The following is a 20,471-nucleotide window of genomic DNA, read 5'->3' as shown; positions in this document are numbered from 1 at the left end:
GGAGAAGTCAGTAAATTCGAGTAAAATCACAGGCTGGCTTATCCCGTGCGAATGCGCCACGCAAAACTCAGATGTGGGGGAGTCATTTCTAAATCACAGAGGTCCCTAGATAATACTAATCCCGTGCGAATAGTGCTTGGGTCTAAGCCTTGTAAACCGGGGGTAAGACTGTACTCACACTAGGCAATAAGAACCATACTGAACCATGTGTTCCTACTGGTGGTGTGAATGCAACCAGGAAAACAGCCCTAGGGGAACTTTAAAGGAACACTCAACTGTTTTTTTAGAAATGGGGCTTATTCAACTTCTTTCCTACAATTAGATATGTGGGCAAAGGCATTTTTGTCTCAGTGCATGCATTGTTTTCGTTTGGCAGGGTCGCTGCCAGCTTAGCTTAGCATAATGAATGGAATCCTATGTTGCCAGCTAGCATGTCCCGAGTAAAAGTGATCATCAAAAAAACAAACAAAAAAACATAATTACTTCTTCTGGTCTGCATATTCACAACGAGTACAAATAGTGATGCAGATTAAGACTAGGTGATTTCCTAGGCAGATATTGATTTGGGATTATATTATGCGGAAGCACAGGCGAAGCACTGCTACTTGGGCACAGAGATATCACGCAACACATTGCGAACGCTCAACAGCTGGAGGACGTGAGGATGAGAGCCATAGAGTGCCTGTGATGTGTGTTGCGAGTACTGCAGGATGGATCAACGCCGTGAAATCCTCGGTAGCTGTGACACAACTACAGGCACGCTCATCTTGATCTGATGTGTTGAGCCTGGTCATTGGTGGCAGTAATTTGTCCCACTCGCCACAGCACAGACACTATTTCAGTCGGCATACAGTGACATTTTCCACCACATTCACATCACCAGTTCATGTTAGCTCTCATCCTCACGTCCTCCGGCTTTTGAGCAACCAGAACCTCCTCCTCCTGTCGTTCTATTTCCAAAGCTCACAAGCGTAGCTCCTCTTCTGAAACTCTGGTTCATAGAGCTGTGGTTCTGGATCTTAACTGTCTTCGTCTCAAGACTGTCTTTCCCACAAGAAGTAATTAGGTGGGGGGGGTTAGCTGGCAACTTAGGATTCCATTCATTATGCTAAGCTAAGATAGCGGCGACCCTGCCAAACTAAAACAATGCATGCACTGAGACAAAAATGCATTTGCCCACATATCTAAATGTAGGAAAGGAGTTGAATAAGCCCTATTTCTAAAAACGGTGCAGTGTTCCTTTAAGTTCTCCGGGAACCACCCTGGTGGCTAGTTCCTAGAACTAAGTTAGTTCTAAGGTAGTTCTAGATCTAAACACCCAGGACTGCGTTTCCCAATAGCAGCGTAAGCCTAAATTGATCAGAGACCATTGGTGACTATTGTTCTACGATCAAATTAGGCTTACAATGCTATTTGTAAACGCAGCCCAGAACACCTTAGCAACTCCATAGCAACTTCCTGACAACTCTCAACTCAGATTCATTTCTGGTGTACATCTGTTTTCAGAAGCATGAGCGTCAGGCGCAGCAGCATTTCCAGCAGCAGCAGAGAAGGAAGCGGGAGGAAGAGGAGCGGCAGCGCCAGGCGGAATATCAGGCCCGACGTGATCGAGATGACGGTCGCTCGGACTCCTCTGGTGGCGACCACCATCACGACAAGAGCCAAAGTGGCAAATCTAGACCAGGGGGTGGGGGGAGCGCTTCTGGGGGGGAGAAACCCAAGCGACCCAGCTCACTTCTCGGTAACAACAATGTCATGAAACTGAAGCAGATCATCCCTCTACAGAACAAGTTTTCTTCCGGCACAGCCCGTTCCCCTCAGTCGCCCACGGGTACTGAACCCAAGCTACCGGGTTTTCTTAGTTTCAAGTTCCTGAAGTCTCCTGAGAACAAGAAAGAGACTGCGGCAGCTTCCTCTAGTACGTCCACAGTTCCTCCAGTCCAGGAGAGGACGGAGAGGTCCCAATCACCCAACAAGTCCTTCAATCCCGGGAAACTCTTTAACTTTGGGAAATCAGAAGGAGGGGCGTGTGTAAATGGGGCTCAACCTTCAAAACCAGGGGATGGGGGACAGATACACGATAAGCCCCCCAATAAGTCGGACCTCAACGGAGTCCCGGACGAAATCCCATCCCCTTGTGGAGAGAACGGGGAGAATGGATCCTCATCCGATGTTGATCCTTCAGGTCCTAAGATTTAACAAGAAAATTATCTCCATTAAAAAAACAGTGTGAGAAACTACTTAGTAACACTGAGGGAGGGAGAGTGGAAAGGGAAAGGTCCTCTTCTGTTTTGTTGAGGCTGTGTAAGACTTGACCTGGAAGCTGTTAAGTAAAATACATAAGGGGGAATTCACTAAAAGCCCGGGTATACATCATTTTCCGTGTTCCGCTCCATCTAACACACAATTGAGTGTGCAAGCACTTCAAAGTGTAATCTATGGATGCATTCTGCACTACCTAGTGGACTTTTTTTGGAGCGCTAACATCGCTCACACATGCACTGCTGTACATGCACAAGTCCACATGGACAAAAAAAATGGGCTGCAAGCGGATGCTGTGCACAAACATCAGTGGACTATGCTAATAAAAATTGCATCGTGCTGGCTGTCTGCAAGCCGGAGCGGAGCACGGACTAGAGAAGTTTACTTTCGGCTTTAGAGTATATTGCGCCCACAAATTAGCGTTGTGTATTTGCACGTGTTGTCTACGTTGATTTAGCACCCGATTCACTTAAGCGAATCAGGTAATGGTTGCCACGAAAGTACTTGCGCCTTATTTCCAGACAATAGTTTAGAGACAGCAGGCGGTAAGAATTTCACAGCAGGAACTTTTTAAAAATGTCAGAAAATATTTGCTTGCTACAATAACTACTGGAAAATGCACACAAACATCCATTTTAAAGTAAAATCTGTTTTCCGTCAGCACTTCATTTGGATAGAAAGTAAGCTGATGATGAAAGAATGACAATGACGTCATTTAAATACGCATGGCACAGTGCTATATTGGCACATATAGAACCTGGTGAAATCAGATTGCAGCTAGTAAACAAGACGCATGGTTTTGTGCGGAACTGCCACACGCTAGAGTGGTGCAACTGTTTAGTGAATTCGCCCCATAATGGTTAATGCTTCGCTATATTTCAGGATAAATTCAGAGTAAAGACCCCCCTCCAAACACATGCACACTTAATCACACACACATTGCCTTTTCTGCAACCCAAATAGGAAGGCATGAGCTGCATTTCTGACGGTTTTTAAAGTGCAATGTTTAATTACTAGTCTGATAATTGTAACGTTTTATTGGTTTGCCGGTAGAAAAAAAATGGTTTATACCAATTACACAGTATGACCTTCATAATATCATAACAACAATAAGCGGTTCCAACTATTTTAGGCCTGAAAACTTTTGTATTTGTTTAAAACAGCTGATTTAGTAGAGCAATAGCATCTTTACAAGCAAAGACTACTGGTGGTTTAGTCCAGAATAATAGGCCCCAACTGGCAATATTTTAATGTTAATTAATAAGATTAAAAAAAAGAAAGATCAATAATGAAAACTGCAAAGAGACAATTGCAAATGTTGATTACTTATTTATTTGTCTAAAATTTATATATCCATTTCACACTATTGTGAAGCATGGTACACAAAGGCAGCAGGAGAGGCCGGATAGGTCTGGTATTAAGATTTACGTTTGGTCGATCGGATCACATGGGGGAGATGTTAAATACAGGTATGAACGGAGTCTGAAACATTTTGAGCTTGCCCACTTTCGAACACTTCCAGTGGTTGTTGAAAACACATTTGACCAGATTACTTTCATAGTTTACACGCTCGTGTTCGAACAGCAAAAGGCTGCATACTCTCCGCCTACACGTTAACATAGGAAACGCGCTAGCCAGACGGGATTTAAACTTTGGCTAAAGACCCAAAATTGGTTTGAAGATGAAAAAAGTTCTCACCATTCCTGATTTCTAACCATAGACTGTAAAAAAAATATGGACGTAGTGTCCGTGACCTCAACCATAGGATTCCGAAGAGCCGTCCTGAAGCGCAAAGTAGAGACGAGCTGGTCTTCGCCGTCTTGCCAGCGCGTCATCGCGAGTCACTCCTGGATAACAGAAAAAGAGGCGGGATGTGGGCGGAGCTTTTGTGGCGCAATGACTACAGACTGCGGATAAATGGCTGTCCACCCACACCCTTGATTATGCAGAACTTTAAAGGGTTTATAAAATGTAAATGAATGAGTTAAAAAAAAAAAAATCACCCCCTCACAGTTGTCTTGACGGGCAAAATTAGCCGTATAGACCAAAACCACAATTTGTACCAGGCTGTAAATATGTTTTTTTCTGCTGTAAAGTTGGGAATTTTAACATGGGGCTCAATGAGATTCTGCTCCCTTTTCGAGCCTGTGGCCAGTAGATGAATTGCAGTTTAAGTTACTTCTGTATTGGCTTCAACAAAAACCGGGGGAGGTTGTCACTTGTTTCTAACACATTCACAGCGTTTGACGTTATCTTGCGGCTTTCAGTTGAAAGCTGGTGCTCTCTTTCCATTCTCCGTCGTCATTAGGCATGTTCATATGTAAATTGCGTGTGGTTATTTCGCCCATTAGATCGAAAAATCTGGGAAAGATCTTGTTGTTGTTTTAACAACAATTCAACCCGCCCATAGACCCTCCCCTCAAAGAAATCGGGACAGAATGGGTTGAAAGTGGACAAAAGAGACAGATTAAAACAACAAAGATAAACGGGTGCATCTACCTTGTCTACTTGCGATCCAATGGACCAAAACGCATCTTAATATCAGGAGTAAACAGGGCCATAGATACCCTGTAGAATCAGAAAAATTTGTGTCATCTGAATTTGATGGTCATCACATTGCATTGCCACCAATAATCGCATCATTATAGCTCTGTTTTGAACCTTCAAGCTGAGCAGACTTGAACCCCTCTTAACTACATCACATCTGGAAACTATTCTAAACTGAGCAAGATAGTGTTGTTTGTAGATCTGTGTATTTGACAGATGACATTTCATCCACCTCTAGTCAATCCATCTGATGCAATTAGCTTGGAAATTTGAATTGTTGAGCTTGAAGGAGCTCAAATATAAGATCACTATATAACTCCCTTAATCCCATTTGTGTTATTTCATAGTTTTGATGGCTTTCCTATTATCCTAAAATTTGGAAATTAGTAATAATAAAGTACGAGTAGGTATTTCCAAACCTTTCACTGGTATTCTGATAATGCTTTAATAATGATGAATTATCCTGCAAGCCAATATAAGCAGTACCATGCCTCATTACATACGAAAATGCTGTATTTTATTTTTTATTAATACACTGCTGAAATAATATACTGTCACTTTTTTACGCCAATTTCAGCATTTGTTACATTCATGTCTACCTATTTATATAATTGTTTCTTTTTTTACTGAAGCAAAACTAATATTTGCCTCCTCTTTGCACATTATTTTAGCGTAAAGCTGCTAAGCACGTGCTTCGGTTTGGAAATGTGAAGGAAGACGTATTGGTTTCTCAAACAAACCGTCTCTGTCTTTAGAGGCAGTTTGAATGTGTGCTGAAAGAACTTCTTTGAATTACTAAGTTTGTCCTGAGCATGTTAGGGAGGGTCTTATCGCAACACAATGTGTTCAGTTGTTGCTATCAAAAACCCATTAAGCAAGTCTCGGTGTCACACCCTACGAAGGGTCTGTGAAGCAGTGTATGAGCTTATATTCCAATGTAAGGTCATGAAGAAACGAGAGGTGCCTCCAGTAATGGATTATTACATTTTTACTTTTTAGTTTCATAGAAAGAAAGAAAAAATCAAATCAAGCTATGCATTTGTTTTTTATTTGGTTGACAGGATTTGCTGAGCAGACATTGTTGCAATAATATTTTGGCCTGAATGGTGATTTGAATATGTTTTATGTTTAGTACATGTTTATTTAGTACAAATTCATCCATTACTACAACAGCCTGGCTGGAGACAGCGGTATAATTAAAATATTAGTTACTATCACAACTAATACGCATTCCACATTTGATTTGAATATAAAATTTGATATAATAATTGAATGGATGTGGTATATTTAGAAGAGTAAAAGGTAAACTGGAGAGTTCAGCTGTCTGAAGTAAATCGGGTCTCCTGACCGATGGAGAAACAGGCATTTATGGTTGTTAGTTGCTTTCTGACCTGAACTCTGCAATATGATAGATCATGGTGTATTCGAAGGTTATGAGGCTGCTGTAATGTTTTGTCATCCCTGTATCATCCGTCCACATCCTACATTTAATGTAGTCAGAACGTCAGCTCTGGCCTAAGGACATTTCCGTTTCCGTTATTGTTGTTCAACTGAAAGATGTGAATAGTTAAGCTGCCGATAGCTGGAAGCATTTCGAGGCTGCATAGGTTTGTCGTGTAAGAACTGCTTTACATTCGGTCTAACTGTGAAATATGAACTGATTGTGATGAGGGGGCCACAGAATTCCCTCTCTGAAGGCAACCTCACAAACCTATCATGAGCTCTTCCAATGTTTCACTGTAAAACTTTTCTTTATTAAAGAAAACAATATTAGGGAATGGGATTATTTATTTCTTTAATTTTGTCATATTTTTGTAAGAATTGAAAAGGGATAATAAACAGATTTAAATTTACTGTATTGTCTTTCAGTTTCTCTTTCAGTTACAGTTTTCTTATATGCTGTTTTATGATTTTCAACACATCACGTTTTAGCAAATTGGCGGTTATCATTCATATGAAACTGAATTATAGGCTACAATATGCTTTTAATATTTTCCGGATCAATTTGGCTAATTTCAATTTCTGAGTTGCAAGGAAAATGTTGTCATCGTTTACTCACCGTCAAGTTGTCCCAAACCTGTATGAGTTTCCTTCTTCTGCTGAACACAAAAGAAGATAATTTAAAGAATGTTGGTAACCAAACAGTTTCTAGTCCCCATTGACTTCCACAGTTTTTTTTTTAAATTACCATGTGTAAGTCAATGGGGCATATCAACTGTATGATGTGCTAAAATTTTGTGATTTATTTTTAATTTAGGGGAATGAAAATGCCTGCAAAATGTTGATACTCTAGTTATTTTGTGAATGCACATACAATATCTTACAATATACGATTATAATATTTACAGGTCAATTTGACTGCAGCTGGGCAGCTGTGACCCGAAACTATTTGTACACTCACCTAAAGGATTATTAGGACCACCTGTTAAATTTCTCATTTATGCTATTATCTAATCGACCAATCACATGGTAGTTGCTTCAATGCATTTAGGGGTGTGGCCCTGGTCAAGACAATCTCCTGAACTCTAAACTGAATGTCAGAATGGGAAAGAAAGGTGATTTAAGCAATTTTAACTTCTTCAGGCTTGGCCCATTTACTATGACTTATGACTGTAGACGGTGTATCCCTTCTCCCCCTCCCTCCTGACTCGAGGTTGCCAGATAGGCTGCAGGATCAGCAGGAACGTTTGTAGTTGTAGCTGTGGTAACTAGAGCAGATCTGGCAACCCGTATGCCGAAACACTACTGACTTTGTGATTGGTCGATAGGTGGAGGGCGGAGCTTCAGGCCAAAACACAACATGTCAACATCAACATCAGTTTGACCTTTAAATATCCTGGCCGGACTACTGTTGTCAGTGATATAAGTATTTGAAATTAACATGATTAATATCTTGTGACATTTTGATAGACTAAAGTGTCTGGCTTTTAGCGGTGCTTATTTATAAAAATAATAATTTTGAATGATTTAGATATAATTATGTAATTATTATACCCTTAATCAATTACACATTTACCATTTTAGTTAATCAATAATTAATAGGCACTTTGTTAAAATTAATATACTGTATAGCCTACATAAAGCCATACAAATAAGTTTAAAATCAATAAATAAAACTATTAAAAAAAAGAAGCTTACTGAGCTTAAATGTTCAATTTTCTTTCATAACTTTTACTTGCATTGACATATAATATTTTTTCTTTAAGTTGTCCTCTTTCATAGACAGCTCTTTTCTTCTTACTGAGTACATTTTTTTTTTTAATTCTTAATATTTTTCAATCATGTGGGCCTAATTATCTGCAGAAGAGAGAAATTAAAGTTTCGCTGATCTACAGCGTGTGATTGGCTGTTCACTGCTGATGTCATAGCTAAACTCCTGAACTCAGGATCAAAGCCTGTTGACAGAGCAAGCTGATGATCAGCATCATGGGACCATCATTGGTTTTGTCAACTCAAAACGAATCCTGTAACCCTGAGTTTGTTAAACCACCATCATAGTACAGGCCCCAGGTCTTGTGAAACTGTGTGCAAAAGCAGATTAATATAGATTGAAATATAAGTACTTTAGACCATTTGTTTGCCAAGGTACATACATACATACATACATACATACATACATACATATATATATATATATATGGTCCAATGGTCGAGCTCATGTGACAGGCCCCGCCCTCACGCTAGTAAACTCGTCATCAGATGAGGAAGAGAAGAGAAGAGAAGAGAAGAGAAGAGAAGAGAAGAGAAGAGAAGAGAAGAGAAGAGAAGAGAAGAGAAGAGAAGAGAAGAGAAGAGAAGAGAAGAGAAGAGAGAAAGTTATGAAATAAAAACAATAATGGATGGATGATCATGGATAAATAGTTTCACTTCAATATTCCATAAGAAATATAAGAATGGCCAACTGTGATTTCATGGTGACTTAAAAAATGTTTACTGTTTTGTTTGTAATGCCTGAGAAGTATTAATAGTAAAGATTTTCTTAATTTTACTTTTTTCTCTCCGTAGTGTAATTTTTGGTGAATGACCCCTCCATAATAAAATGAGTAGGCCTACATATATTGTAAACATTATTCAAAAGATAAATATAAGTATATTAGTGGACTAATTAAAATTGCACCACCGATAAAATACTTGTGTTTTTATTTATGCTTAGTTAGTTACTAATTTCATTGTAGTAACAACTGCTGTATGGTATTTTAAAGAACACTTCGGTTACCATGGTGAATTTTTTTTTTTTTTTTTTGAGAGAGAGAGAGAGAGAGAGAGAGAGAGAGAGAGAGAGAGAGAGAGAGACTTTGACTTTTAGTCTTTCTTTATTTTAACAATTAATCAAAATATATAAATATATAAAACACAGAGATATTCACATATGCTCATATTCAACAACAAAAAAAAAAAAAAAAAAAAAAAAAAATGATAATAATAATAATCACAATAAAATACTCACACACACATTTGTAAAATTCCATCTTCTAATTTACATAAAACATCATTCAAACCCCAAGTTTGTTCAAAAGTATCAAGATCTCCAACCATTTTATAATATGCAAACTCAACCGTAAGCCGAGCAGATATCAGACCCCTTAAAGTCATCTTGACATCAGTAGAAACACTCCCATTCATCTTTGCTTTTCTTGTCAGCCACACGGCTAATTTCGCTTGACCATATAAAAAGTTTATTAACACATCTCTTTTTCTGTTTTGATAGTTATATTTAGGGCCATAAATAAAACCATTAAAAGAAAATTCAAATTTCAAATTTGTACTCCATTCTTCCAACAGCAGAAGCATTGGCTTCAATTTTTTATTTATGCTTAGTTAGTTACTAATTTCATTGTAGTAACAACTGCTGTATGGTATTTTAAAGAACACTTCGGTTACCATGGTGAATTTTTTTTTTTTTTTTTTTGAGAGAGAGAGAGAGAGAGAGAGAGAGAGAGAGAGAGAGAGAGAGAGAGAGAGAGAGAGAGAGAGAGAGAGAGAGAGAGAGAGTTGTTTGCTTCGCTTTTCAGTCGGTAGCTTTGAGTTTTGACGTGAGCTGTTATTTATTTGTCTTGTTGTATTCACTCGTGTTGGTCTGTGAATTCGTGTCGTATTCAGTGGCGAGTGTGGTGAGTGGTACCGGGTTCAAACCTCTGATTTCTGACAGTGTTCAGGCCTGTCTGAGCACAAACACCTACAGGACTGAACTGACTTCACCATGGACAAAGTAAGTTTCTGCACTCATAGCTTCATATTTCCACGTCTCAGCTGAGGGACCGAAGCTGTAACAGACTGGGCGCTGAAATATCATGTTGAAAGCTAAAATTATAACTACACAGATAATATTTTAGTCGGTTTCAGCTGACAGGCTGCTTTGGTGATCGAGTTAGCATGCTAGGCCGCTTCTAACATTCATGGCTAACGTTATTTCATATACAATTTTCGTATAGCAACAGCCTGAAATTAACATATTATCTTGTTTAAATGCTATTGCTAGACTTACTAAACCTTTATTTTAGGGTGATCAAGTGATTTGGCATTTGAATAATATCTAAATCACTTCACACATGTCATGCTAATGTGTTAGCTCGTATTAGCATACTGACAAGCGAGCGAGACTTTCGTTCATCAGTCACGAACAGAATAGTTTCATTTTGTTCGTGTTATTTTGATCAAATATGATTACAAAAACTTGAATAAAAAAAATATCGAGCATATAACCTCTACAGATCTAGTGGGCTAGACTGGCAACGCCCAAAAGGTTGACATGCATCATCCTCCATCTGGATATGAGTTTACTCTCAGCAAATGTTTGGAAATCAGATACATTCGTTACATGTATTATGCAGATACATATTTATTATTGATGTATTTATATAAGTGCCAATAAGGTTCATCTTGTTATTGATTGTTAGCTAAACGAGTCATGCTTCTCTGACTACTACAAATCTATAAGATCATTGGCAGGTGGCTATTATGGTCAATCAATGTAAAATCATGAGTCATTAGATATTTTTCTGGGATTATTTTATGTGCAATAGGTGTGTCTGTATTTAACAAAAAAAAAAAAGTGTTTTAAAAAATCATGTATATTCACCAAATCATGTATTTAATACAAACAAAAAATGAATTGAACTCCGGAATAAATGAGCACCTAGGAAAATGTGTCTCCCCCTCTAGACGAGGATCTGTCCAATATCAAGTGTATTTATTTAGCACTTCTGGTATATTTCTAGTAAGCGTTTTAACCTCTTTTTTTGTCTCTGAACACTTTGAAGGCAGATTTCCTGAAAGGTCTACCTGTTTATAATAAGACGAACTTCAGCAGATTTCATGCGGACTCTGTATGTAAAGCATCGGTAAGGTTTGCTGGACTAAATTATCAGTTTTGCAGTGTTGTTCATGAATGAGCTGTTAACCATCATCTTTCTGAATATTCAGTGTGCATTTTCACACTGCATCTGTGAATTACATTTTCAGGTTTTGGTTAAATCACATTAACAGTCCATTTATTGTCTTACAGAACAGGAGGCCGTCAGTATATCTGCCTACACGAGAGTATCCCTCCGAACAGAGTGAGTGTTTGTGTAGCTGCTGGATGAAAGCTTGTTATACAGCCATTTCAAATGCCACATTGCATAATAAAATGAAGGCTAATGTCTCATAAAACCCTTTTAGTTTCAGTCTGAAGCCTAATTTTACGTTGTTGTTTTTTCTCTCCTCGCAGTCATTGTCACCGAGAAGACAAACATCCTTTTGCGTTATCTTCATCAACAGTGGGACAAAAAGGCAAGTGTTCGTTGATAAAGCAACCACATGGTGATGGATAAATTAACTAATCTCATAGTGGTTTACTTCTCCGAAGAAGTGTTTGCTGGAGCGAGGGCAGGACGACCTGACACTCGCATGAGATTACAGCAATAGCAAACCACAACCATTCTATCAATTCCAATTGGACAAATTAATGAAAATCGCTCTCCTTAAAGGGGGGGTGAAACTCTCAGTTTCAGTCAATCTCATGTCAATCTTGAGTACCTATAGAGTAGTATTGCATCCTTCATATCTCCGAAAAGTCTTTAGTTTTATTATATTTATAAAAGAAATATGGGCTGTATCGAGTCTTTCCGGAAAAAATCGAGCACCTGGAGGCGTATCGTGTGGGCGGAGCTAAAGAATGACCAACACACCCAAAGCGGTGACGTCCTCAAGCGTGGAGAAGCCCAGGGCTATACATCTCAGCTAAAAGATATATGATCCAGAATTATTCGAAGGCTGAAATAAATTGAACAGGGGAAGCAACAACAGCAGGACGTCCGTCTCTGTGGTATGTACTGTATTTAGTGCCCCGTCAACATTTGTGTGTCTTTACGTGCAGTTTATGAGGACATGATTCGGTTTATAGACTATTGTATGTGACTAAACCTTAGCAGTAGCAAGCAAAACGGTTTTTAAAACGGTCTTAGCAGTAGCAAGCAAAACGGACGACTGGATCTGCACCTGAGAGAGTGTTTATGGGCGTGCATTTCCTCTCTCGCTCTAGTCACGCGCGCACGCACCCTACCGGGAGAAGAGCCCGTACGGCCCATACAAGGACCTTTCGCTCTATTAACGTCAAGCCGACCCATACTCAAAAAAAACTCAGAAACTTGTGAGAAACCGGAAGGAGTATTTTTAACACAGAAATACTCCATCAAATGTCCAACATTAGTTTTTGAAACTTTGTCTATGTTTAGGATGGGAATCCAAGTCTTTAACAGTGTAAAAAGCTCAGTATGCATGAAACAGCATTTCCCAGATTATGGTGCTATTGTAAGTGGTGGAGGCAGTTTGAAGTTCTTCCACTTTTTTTAATGCAAAATATTTTCATATATATTTGAATTGTTGCATTCCCATTCTACTGGGCTCAATCTGTTTGATGTGCATACACATACCGGCTGTCCTTCATTGAAGTCTTTAAAGTTTAATGGAGAATAATTTTCTGTCAAGACATCACTTGCAGTACCTAAAGATCTAAGTTATGCACTGAGAAAAAAACAGGTCTCAAATGCATTAAACAGCACATGCAAGTTCTTTGCATAAATAAACAAAACCAAACACACAAACATATGTATATGCAGAGAAACTATTATTTTCAACCTTCATTGTGACTCTAAATTGATCAGTTTTAAGGGCTGACTCCTTTAATGCTTGATAGTATACAGCTACTGTTATGACTGGCTAACATCACTGCATAGGAAACAGTATCAACGCCCACTCGCTATTGCATGAGTGTTTTAAAAACATCCATATACAGTCATTTACAGTCAAAGCATTATGAAATCATTTACTTGTGGTTTTTGTTGCAACTGCTGTCAGATCTAACGGACTGCTACATCTGTATTTCATTTTCTTGGCGAACTCTCCATTACGGTTTGCCTCGTTTACTAAACAATCTGCGGTCAAATGCTCTGAATAAACATATAATCCTCAGACGCAATCCGGGACTCCATTAAAGATATACCATTCACTTTTTCAGACGCTGGGATATTTCTGAATTCTGTACAGAGATATAAACACACTGTTTAAACTAGACACGTCAAAGCGAATGTTCTCTCACGCCTCTATTTTCTCCTGTTCTGCTCAAGTGCGTACAATACATCAGAAATTGAGTATGTAAGTGTATCTAGTGTAGACCACATCAGTGATTAGAATCTATTTACTTTTAACATGATCCCCTTATCCGGTATTGACGGCCATTAAGTGTCTGAATATCAGTGGGCAGAGAATAGGGTGTATAGAAATAGATTTGTATAACTATTTGCTGATGTCTTGCTCTTGAGGCAGTCATATGCAAATGTTTATGTAAGTTTGTTTGTTTATTTATTAGGATTAACCCCTTAAGATGCACCATTGTGTTTTCAAAAGGATCTACAATGTAACACACTCACAACGTAATAACTAAAACAAAACAAAAATACAATTATCAGTGTATCGACAAACAAACAAGCGACAGTGAAAATATTACACCACCAAGTTTCCCAGAATGGTCAATAATAATGTATTTGTGTGGCATTAGATAATATCCAAATGAGTTTTTGGAGATTGATTAGCCAAATAAATAATATGCTTTTTAATAAGGGAGACGTTTTAAGCTTTGAAACTTGCGGGTTGTCTTAAAGGTGCAAAGACCCACATATGTTAAAAGCTGAAGAAAATAATTATTTCTCATATCCTGACCCTTTAAATATAATGCACGTCTCGTGTTTAGGAGAAATGTTTCCTGTGTCCAGTGACATGACTTGATGGGAGAGCTGAATTTAAAAGCTTGTGCTTTCTTAACTTCTGTTTTGTCACCACTGTCATTTTTGTCATATTTTTGTTATTGAAATGAAAGCTCACAGCACATATTAGGGGTGAAGCGATATATTGTTATATTGAGATATCGCAATATAAAAACTTAACACCATGTATCGTTGAATGTATCGTATGATTTTCGATGTAAAGTTAGTTTTATCCAAGGCTCAGCTTATTGTATTTTATAGTGTATAATAATTCATTTTTACATTTAAAATTCCAAAAATGTAAATTCTGTCATGTACTCACCCTCATGTCTTTTCAAACCAATAAGATTACTTTATAACTACCAAACACAATTTTTTTTTTATGAATCCTGAGAGATTTCTGCCCTTCCTTAAAAAGGAAAGAAAAGTCTGTTCCTCTAAAACTTAAAAGATCCAAAAATCTATCGAGTAGTCTAATTCAAATCCAAGTCTCCTGAAGAGACAGGATGTATACTGTAGTAAACACAGACTTTCAAATGCTTGTGTGATGTGCGAGTGTAAGTGTGAGTCTAAATGCAGAATTGGGAATAGTCGTTTTGACACGCTTGCTGGTGATTAGAACTGTGATTGCATTAATCAAATGAAGTGCGTACGTGCTGGAACGCCACTCCTTAAAGGTGGGGTAAGTGGTATCTGGTAACCGTTGTTGGTATTTCAAATCACCAAAACAAACACGCCCCTACCCCCAAAAGGGTCTCGGCCCTATTTTGATAGCGCCGCCCCACACATACGTAACCCAATATTCACTGAAAAAGTCATCCCTTCTATCACAAAAACACAAACCGTTCTTATGGACAACTCGATAGTACACGAGCAAGACAGTCCAACTAACGAACATATTACAATTATGACAAGATTAGAGTTACAGCAATCACAAAAACACACTGTTCTCATGAACAACTCGATAGGCTACACAAGCACACAGTCCAGCTAACCACATATTACAATTATGACAAGATTAGAGTCATAGCGATCACAAAATCACAAACTGTTCTCATGAACAACTCTATAGCACGAGCCGACAGTCCAAATAACGACATATTACAATTATGACAAGATTAGAGATAGCGATCAAACTGTTCTCATGAACAACTCTATGGAACACAAACACGACAGTCCAGCTAACGACATATTACAATTATGACTGGATAAGGGTTATATAGATCATGAAAAGAGTAAACAAACATATATTAGGAGTATAGTATCTTACTTGTAGGAGACATTGTGTGAGCTGATGCTTGAAGCACACAGTGATGAGATTTAGATGCTCCATAAGGTGTGGAAATGAACGGGTCTTTATCATCGCTGAAGTGAGAAACAATACGATCGCAAATGGACTAACAAGCGAACATGACACACGAGCATAGTCAAGCAGCATATTTTAGGCTAGTTCTCGGCTAATGTCCGTCATGTGTGTCTCGTGTGTTTTGAATAATGACGTGCACAGAGCGAGAGCGAGCTCTTCTCACCATCAATAGTAGACACGCCCCTTACCTGCTGATTGGCTACAAGTTTATTATTCCACTCGGCCCGTGTCCTTTTTATTGTCCTAAAACGGTTTTGAAATCAGACTTACCCCACCTTTAAAGTGAATGTGCAAACATCATTTAAAATCTCCAAATCACATTTAGTTGTAGTAGTATAACTATTCAAAGCGTTTTAGATTATTCTTTGTTTATTCATATATGTGGAGTTCCTTAATAGCTTGTCTGTGTAAGAGCTCTAATGAATGGAAAAAAAAGAGAACGTTTATGGACATTAATTGAACATTACTATGTTAAACTACTATATACACTGATCAGGCTTAACATTGTGGTGAAGTGAATAACACTGATTATCTCTTCATCACGGCACCTGTTAGTGGGTGAGAAATATTAGGCAGCAATTGAACGTTTCGTCCTCAAAGTGGATGTGTTACAAGCAGGAAAAATGGACAAGTGTAAGGATTTGAGCGAGTTTGACAAGGGCCAAATTGTGATGGCTAGATGACTGTGTCAGAGCATCTCCAAAACTGCAGCTCTTGCGGGCTGTTTCCGGTCAACACCTGGTCAGTATCTATCAAAAGTGGTCCAAGGAAGGAACAGTGGTGAACCGACGACAGGGTCATCGGCGGACAAGGCTCAATGATGCACGTGGGGAGCCAAGGGTGGCCACTGTAGCTCAAATCGCTCAAGAAGTTAATGCTGGTTCTGATAGAAAGGTGTCAGAATACAGTCAAGGTGCCCACGCTGGCCCCTGGAAGTGCCAACAGTGGGCACGTGAGCATCAGAACTGGACCACAGAGCAATGGAAGAAGGTGGCTTGATCTGATGAATCATGTTTTCTTTTACATCCCATGGATGGCAGGGTGTGTGTGCGTATCTTACCTGGGGAACACATGGCACCAGGATGCACTATAGGAAGAAGGCAAGCCGGCAGAGGCAGTGTTGGTGCTTTGGGCAATGTTCTGCTGGGAAACCTTGGGTCATGCTATCCATGTGGATGTTACTCTGACACGTACAGCCTACCTAAGCATTGTTGAAGAAACGGCATTCCCTCCCTGGTGCCTGTAGCTCTTTTAGCAGGATGATTCAGAAATGGTTTGAGGAGAAGAATATTAGGTCAATGTTATGCCTGATCAGTGTATAATGTATAATAATGCAATGAGGGAATACTTGTGAGTCCTAATAATAAAGTAATAATAAAACATATTGTGAGTTCAGTATCACGATTTGTATTGAATCAAGATACAAGCATATCATTATTTGTCATTACACCCCTAATATTTACATATTCACCTAAACAGCGCTCTCAGCAGCTCCAGAATGTGGCGTCCGAATGTTAACTGACAGTATACTGTTGAAAAGGTATTTTGGACTTTTTACCCCCAAGCGAAGAATGGAAAATAACTTTCCCTTGAGTATTTCAGGGCCTTCAAACATGCCCGTCAAGTGCAAGTTTAAATAGGAAAAACAGTGGAAAATCAGCACAGTGAAATCGAAAAATATTATTCTTCCCTGGTGAGAAATGCAGCTGCCAAAAATAGTATTTTTTTAACGTGTGGATTTTTTTGTGTTTTTTTGTCATACAGAATGCAGCTAAAAAGCGAGAGCAGGAACAAGCAGAAGGGGAGGGTGGCAGCCCAGCACCTCCACGCAAAATCGCCAGGACAGACAGCCAGGAGATGAACGAGGACTCGTAGAGGAACCCACCATCCAACAGCACAAGAACGGACACAGCAAGCCCAAACACCCGCACACCACACAGGAATTTCATCTCAGAAAGAAGGAAATGGAACACTTGTCTTACAGTGTGCTTTTTTATTTTACTGAGGGCTTCCTGATGCAGTCAGTGCCCAAATCTGAATGTGTGGGGGCATATCGAGTTTCCACTGCCAGCTTCGAAGATTCTGCTGAACTCTGAACTGCTTGGGGTGAGAGGGGGGCGGGTACCGCGATATTCAACAAGCACATAAAATGAATGTCTGCTGTGAAGACGTGTGAAAATTGATTTTTAGGACACTATTAATGCAGTTTAAGTTTAAAAACACCCTAGTTATCTCCGCTGTGGATTTTTGCTTTCATGATATACTTCGCCACAGGCGCTAAAAACACAGGGTCTCTCTTAAGTGTCCAAAAAGGGAAATTTCAGAATTTAGATGTAGTGTTTCATGTTGGTAATGTAACAGTCTTCCTAACAGGTGCATACTTGTGCATGAATGCACTGTTAGGGCTGTTATCACAGATTGAGGATGACTTTTCTGATGATGTGAAGAAATACAAATGGTGACTTACAAATGTTAATGTCTCTCTCACTTCCTCCTGTTATCATATGAGCTTTCAGTGCTGTGTTAGATTCAGCAGTTCTCTGGAATCATAAATCAATCACCTGCCTTTAGATGTCTGAGTCGATCATTGACTTGATCCCTGTGCGCTGATTCGGTGCAGACCGTTTCTGGGTATGATGGGATTTTCCCAGGTTGGAGATTTAATAACCTCTCTGTTTTCTGGGTTTGTAGATGTGTTGGCGTTCTGAGATTTTAAGGTGCATCTATGCAGAAGTTCCTCTCTTATCCTGTAGAGGGAGTCGGCGAACTGTGGTTGTGTAACAATAAACAGTAGAAGCTTTACACATGGGGTTTAATACTCTCAGCCAGTGTTTAGAGTCCACAACATCCGTACAACTGTGTTTTCACTGTGACTGGAGACATGTTGGGTTAAGTCAGCGCTTCCAAGCCGTTTCCCAGTAAAGTTTTTTCATTTGTTCTTGATGAAAAAAATGAAATGTGTTGAAGCCATTGACATTAACACAAAAAAAACATGCATGCGTTGTGGCTTTAGAAAATGTTTTGAGTAAAGGAAGCGTTTAAAACCTCTAGGGGGGGTGAGAGCAGCCCATCTTGAGTCTACACCTGAAAGTTACCGCAATGACTGCAATTACACCTGCATTTGTATGTTCTTGTTCTTATGAAGCCTTCCCAACTTCTATGTTTGAGGTCAACATTTTTTTGAGAATAAAAATGAAATTGGAAAAAATTGTTGAACCAAGTTTAATTTTCATTTGTAAATTCAAGGCAAGAGATTATGGTCGAATACTTAAAATTGGACAGCCAGTGGCACGTTTTCAGTGAGGCCGTGGCAGCATATGCTCAACAGGTGTAATCCGCTTTAATCCGGAGCTCTTACTCTGACCATGTTTGCACGTAGATTTGGAGGATAGGAAAAGAATGAAAGCGAAAAACAGTCCTGTTGTTGTTTTCTAATATCAAATAAAGTCTTTAAAGTAGATTTAAAGAATTGTATTGTGTGGGACAGATTCTATTTAGATTGGATTGAGGGTAGCAGATTACCAACCCTCAATTTCATTACACTGGGAAGAGACACGCTACTGGAGTCACCGATCCAGCTTTTTCATGTATCGGGAGCATTGGTAATCAGGTAAGATATTTCACTGTACAGTATGAAGGAATATAAATGTGTTTATCATACCTAAAATTGGAGGCAAACTACAAGGCCAAAGCCTTGACGAAAGGAACCGCTTACACCACTTTCTAACAGTATTCATCAAAGTAGCCTATTAGCATAGGATTTTTGCCTGACAGCTATAGAAAATATCTTACATTGTCTATGTGAATTTAAATACTTGGATGTCAATTATAGAAATAATCTATAATTGTTCTTAAAAGCCCAGACCAAAACACATTGGTACACTGGGGAGACAACCAGTCCATGACAACCAGCCTAATTCTAATGAGGTTTTGAGGCAGTATTAGTTTCCTATAAAAGTGAAATGTAATTCTAATGATTAATAATGATAGTATTTATGTTTTCTATATGTACAGTCCAGTAATGATCCAAGTGAGACATATTTGGGGGGGTTGAATTTTGGGAACGAAGGCAGAGGAGGTACCCAAACTCCATGCAATTCACACCATGCGATCATTATGCAAGTATGCTTTACTGTGTGTAACGTGCGTGCTATACAATACACAAACGGATCTACAGATTGCCTCAGCTGTCCACAGATTCAGCATCTTTGGGAGAGTGGATAGAAGGACACCACTTTTGAGAAAGTAAATGCTATTTAATGGAGATGTTAGTAGGTCCCAAAATTCTAATAGACCTGAGAGCAAAGTATCATATTTGATGTAAAAACAACTCAACATTCAACTTCATTTCGAACGTCAAAGCATGGTGGAGGCACCATCATGCTCAGGGGCACTTTCTGGTAAGAGGAACTGGATAGCTTGTTGCACCAAACAGTTAAATCACATACACTCACCTAAAAGATTATTAGGAACATGTTCAATTTCTCATGAATGCAATTATCTAATCAATCAATCACATGGCAGTTGCTTCAATGCATTTAGGTGTGTTGTGCTGGTCAAGACAATCTCCTGAACTCCAAACTGAATGTCAGAATGGGAAAGAAAGGTGATTTCAGCAATTTTAAGCGTGGCATGGTTGTTGGTGCCAGACGGGCCGGTCGGAGTATTTCACAATCTGCTCAGTTACTGGGATTTTCATGCACAACCAATTATAGGGTTTACAAAAAAATGGTGTGAAAAGGGGAAAACATCCAGTATGCGGCAGTCCTGTGGGCGAAAATGCCTTGTTGATGCCAGAGGTCAGAGGAGAATGGGCCGACTGATTCAAGCTAATAGAAGAGCAACTGTGACTGAAATAACCACTCGTTACAACTGAGGTATGCAGCAAAGCATTTGTGAAGCCACAAAAGGCTTAACCTTGAGGTGGATGGGCGACAACAGCAGAAGACCCCACCGGGTACCACTCATATCCACTACAAATAGGAAAAAGAGGCTACAATTTGCACGAGCTCACCGAAATTGGACAGCTGAAGACTGGAAAAATATTGCCTAGT

The 20,471-nt window shown here is 39.1% G+C and overlaps 2 protein-coding genes across 2 annotated transcripts in view; both read left to right on the top strand.

The window, feature by feature from the left end:
- Window positions 1–6,662, top strand: part of ano8b (anoctamin 8b) — a 96,692-nt gene extending 90,030 nt beyond the window's left edge. The window contains exon 17 of the mRNA XM_067431223.1: window positions 1,507–6,662. Within this exon, the coding sequence (XP_067287324.1) occupies window positions 1,507–2,199 (693 nt within the window). The 3' untranslated portion in view covers window positions 2,200–6,662. The remainder of the gene's footprint in view (window positions 1–1,506) is intronic.
- Window positions 6,663–9,772: 3,110 nt separating this feature from the next.
- Window positions 9,773–18,794, top strand: dda1 (DET1 and DDB1 associated 1). Its single transcript, XM_067430927.1, has 5 exons — window positions 9,773–10,018; window positions 11,070–11,150; window positions 11,315–11,366; window positions 11,519–11,580; window positions 17,182–18,794. The coding sequence occupies exons 1-5, from the start codon at window positions 10,010–10,012 to the stop codon at window positions 17,290–17,292; spliced, it is 315 nt and encodes a 104-aa protein (XP_067287028.1). The 5' UTR covers window positions 9,773–10,009; the 3' UTR covers window positions 17,293–18,794.
- The last annotated feature ends 1,677 nt before the right edge of the window (window positions 18,795–20,471 follow it).

The sequence above is a fragment of the Pseudorasbora parva genome, chromosome 22 (genome assembly GCF_024679245.1).
Source record: "Pseudorasbora parva isolate DD20220531a chromosome 22, ASM2467924v1, whole genome shotgun sequence".
In the NCBI taxonomy this organism is placed as follows: domain Eukaryota; kingdom Metazoa; phylum Chordata; class Actinopteri; order Cypriniformes; family Gobionidae; genus Pseudorasbora; species Pseudorasbora parva.
The sequence above is the reverse complement of the archived record's forward strand: the minus strand, read 5'-3'. Positions and strand labels throughout refer to the sequence as shown.

Bases quoted from the DNA above. Each gene is read 5' to 3' on its own strand.
- dda1 (XM_067430927.1), top strand. The intron at 11,151-11,314 runs GTAAGGTTTGCT...ATTGTCTTACAG, and splicing joins ACTCTGTATGTAAAGCATCG to AACAGGAGGCCGTCAGTATA. The intron at 11,367-11,518 runs GTGAGTGTTTGT...CTCTCCTCGCAG, and splicing joins AGAGTATCCCTCCGAACAGA to TCATTGTCACCGAGAAGACA.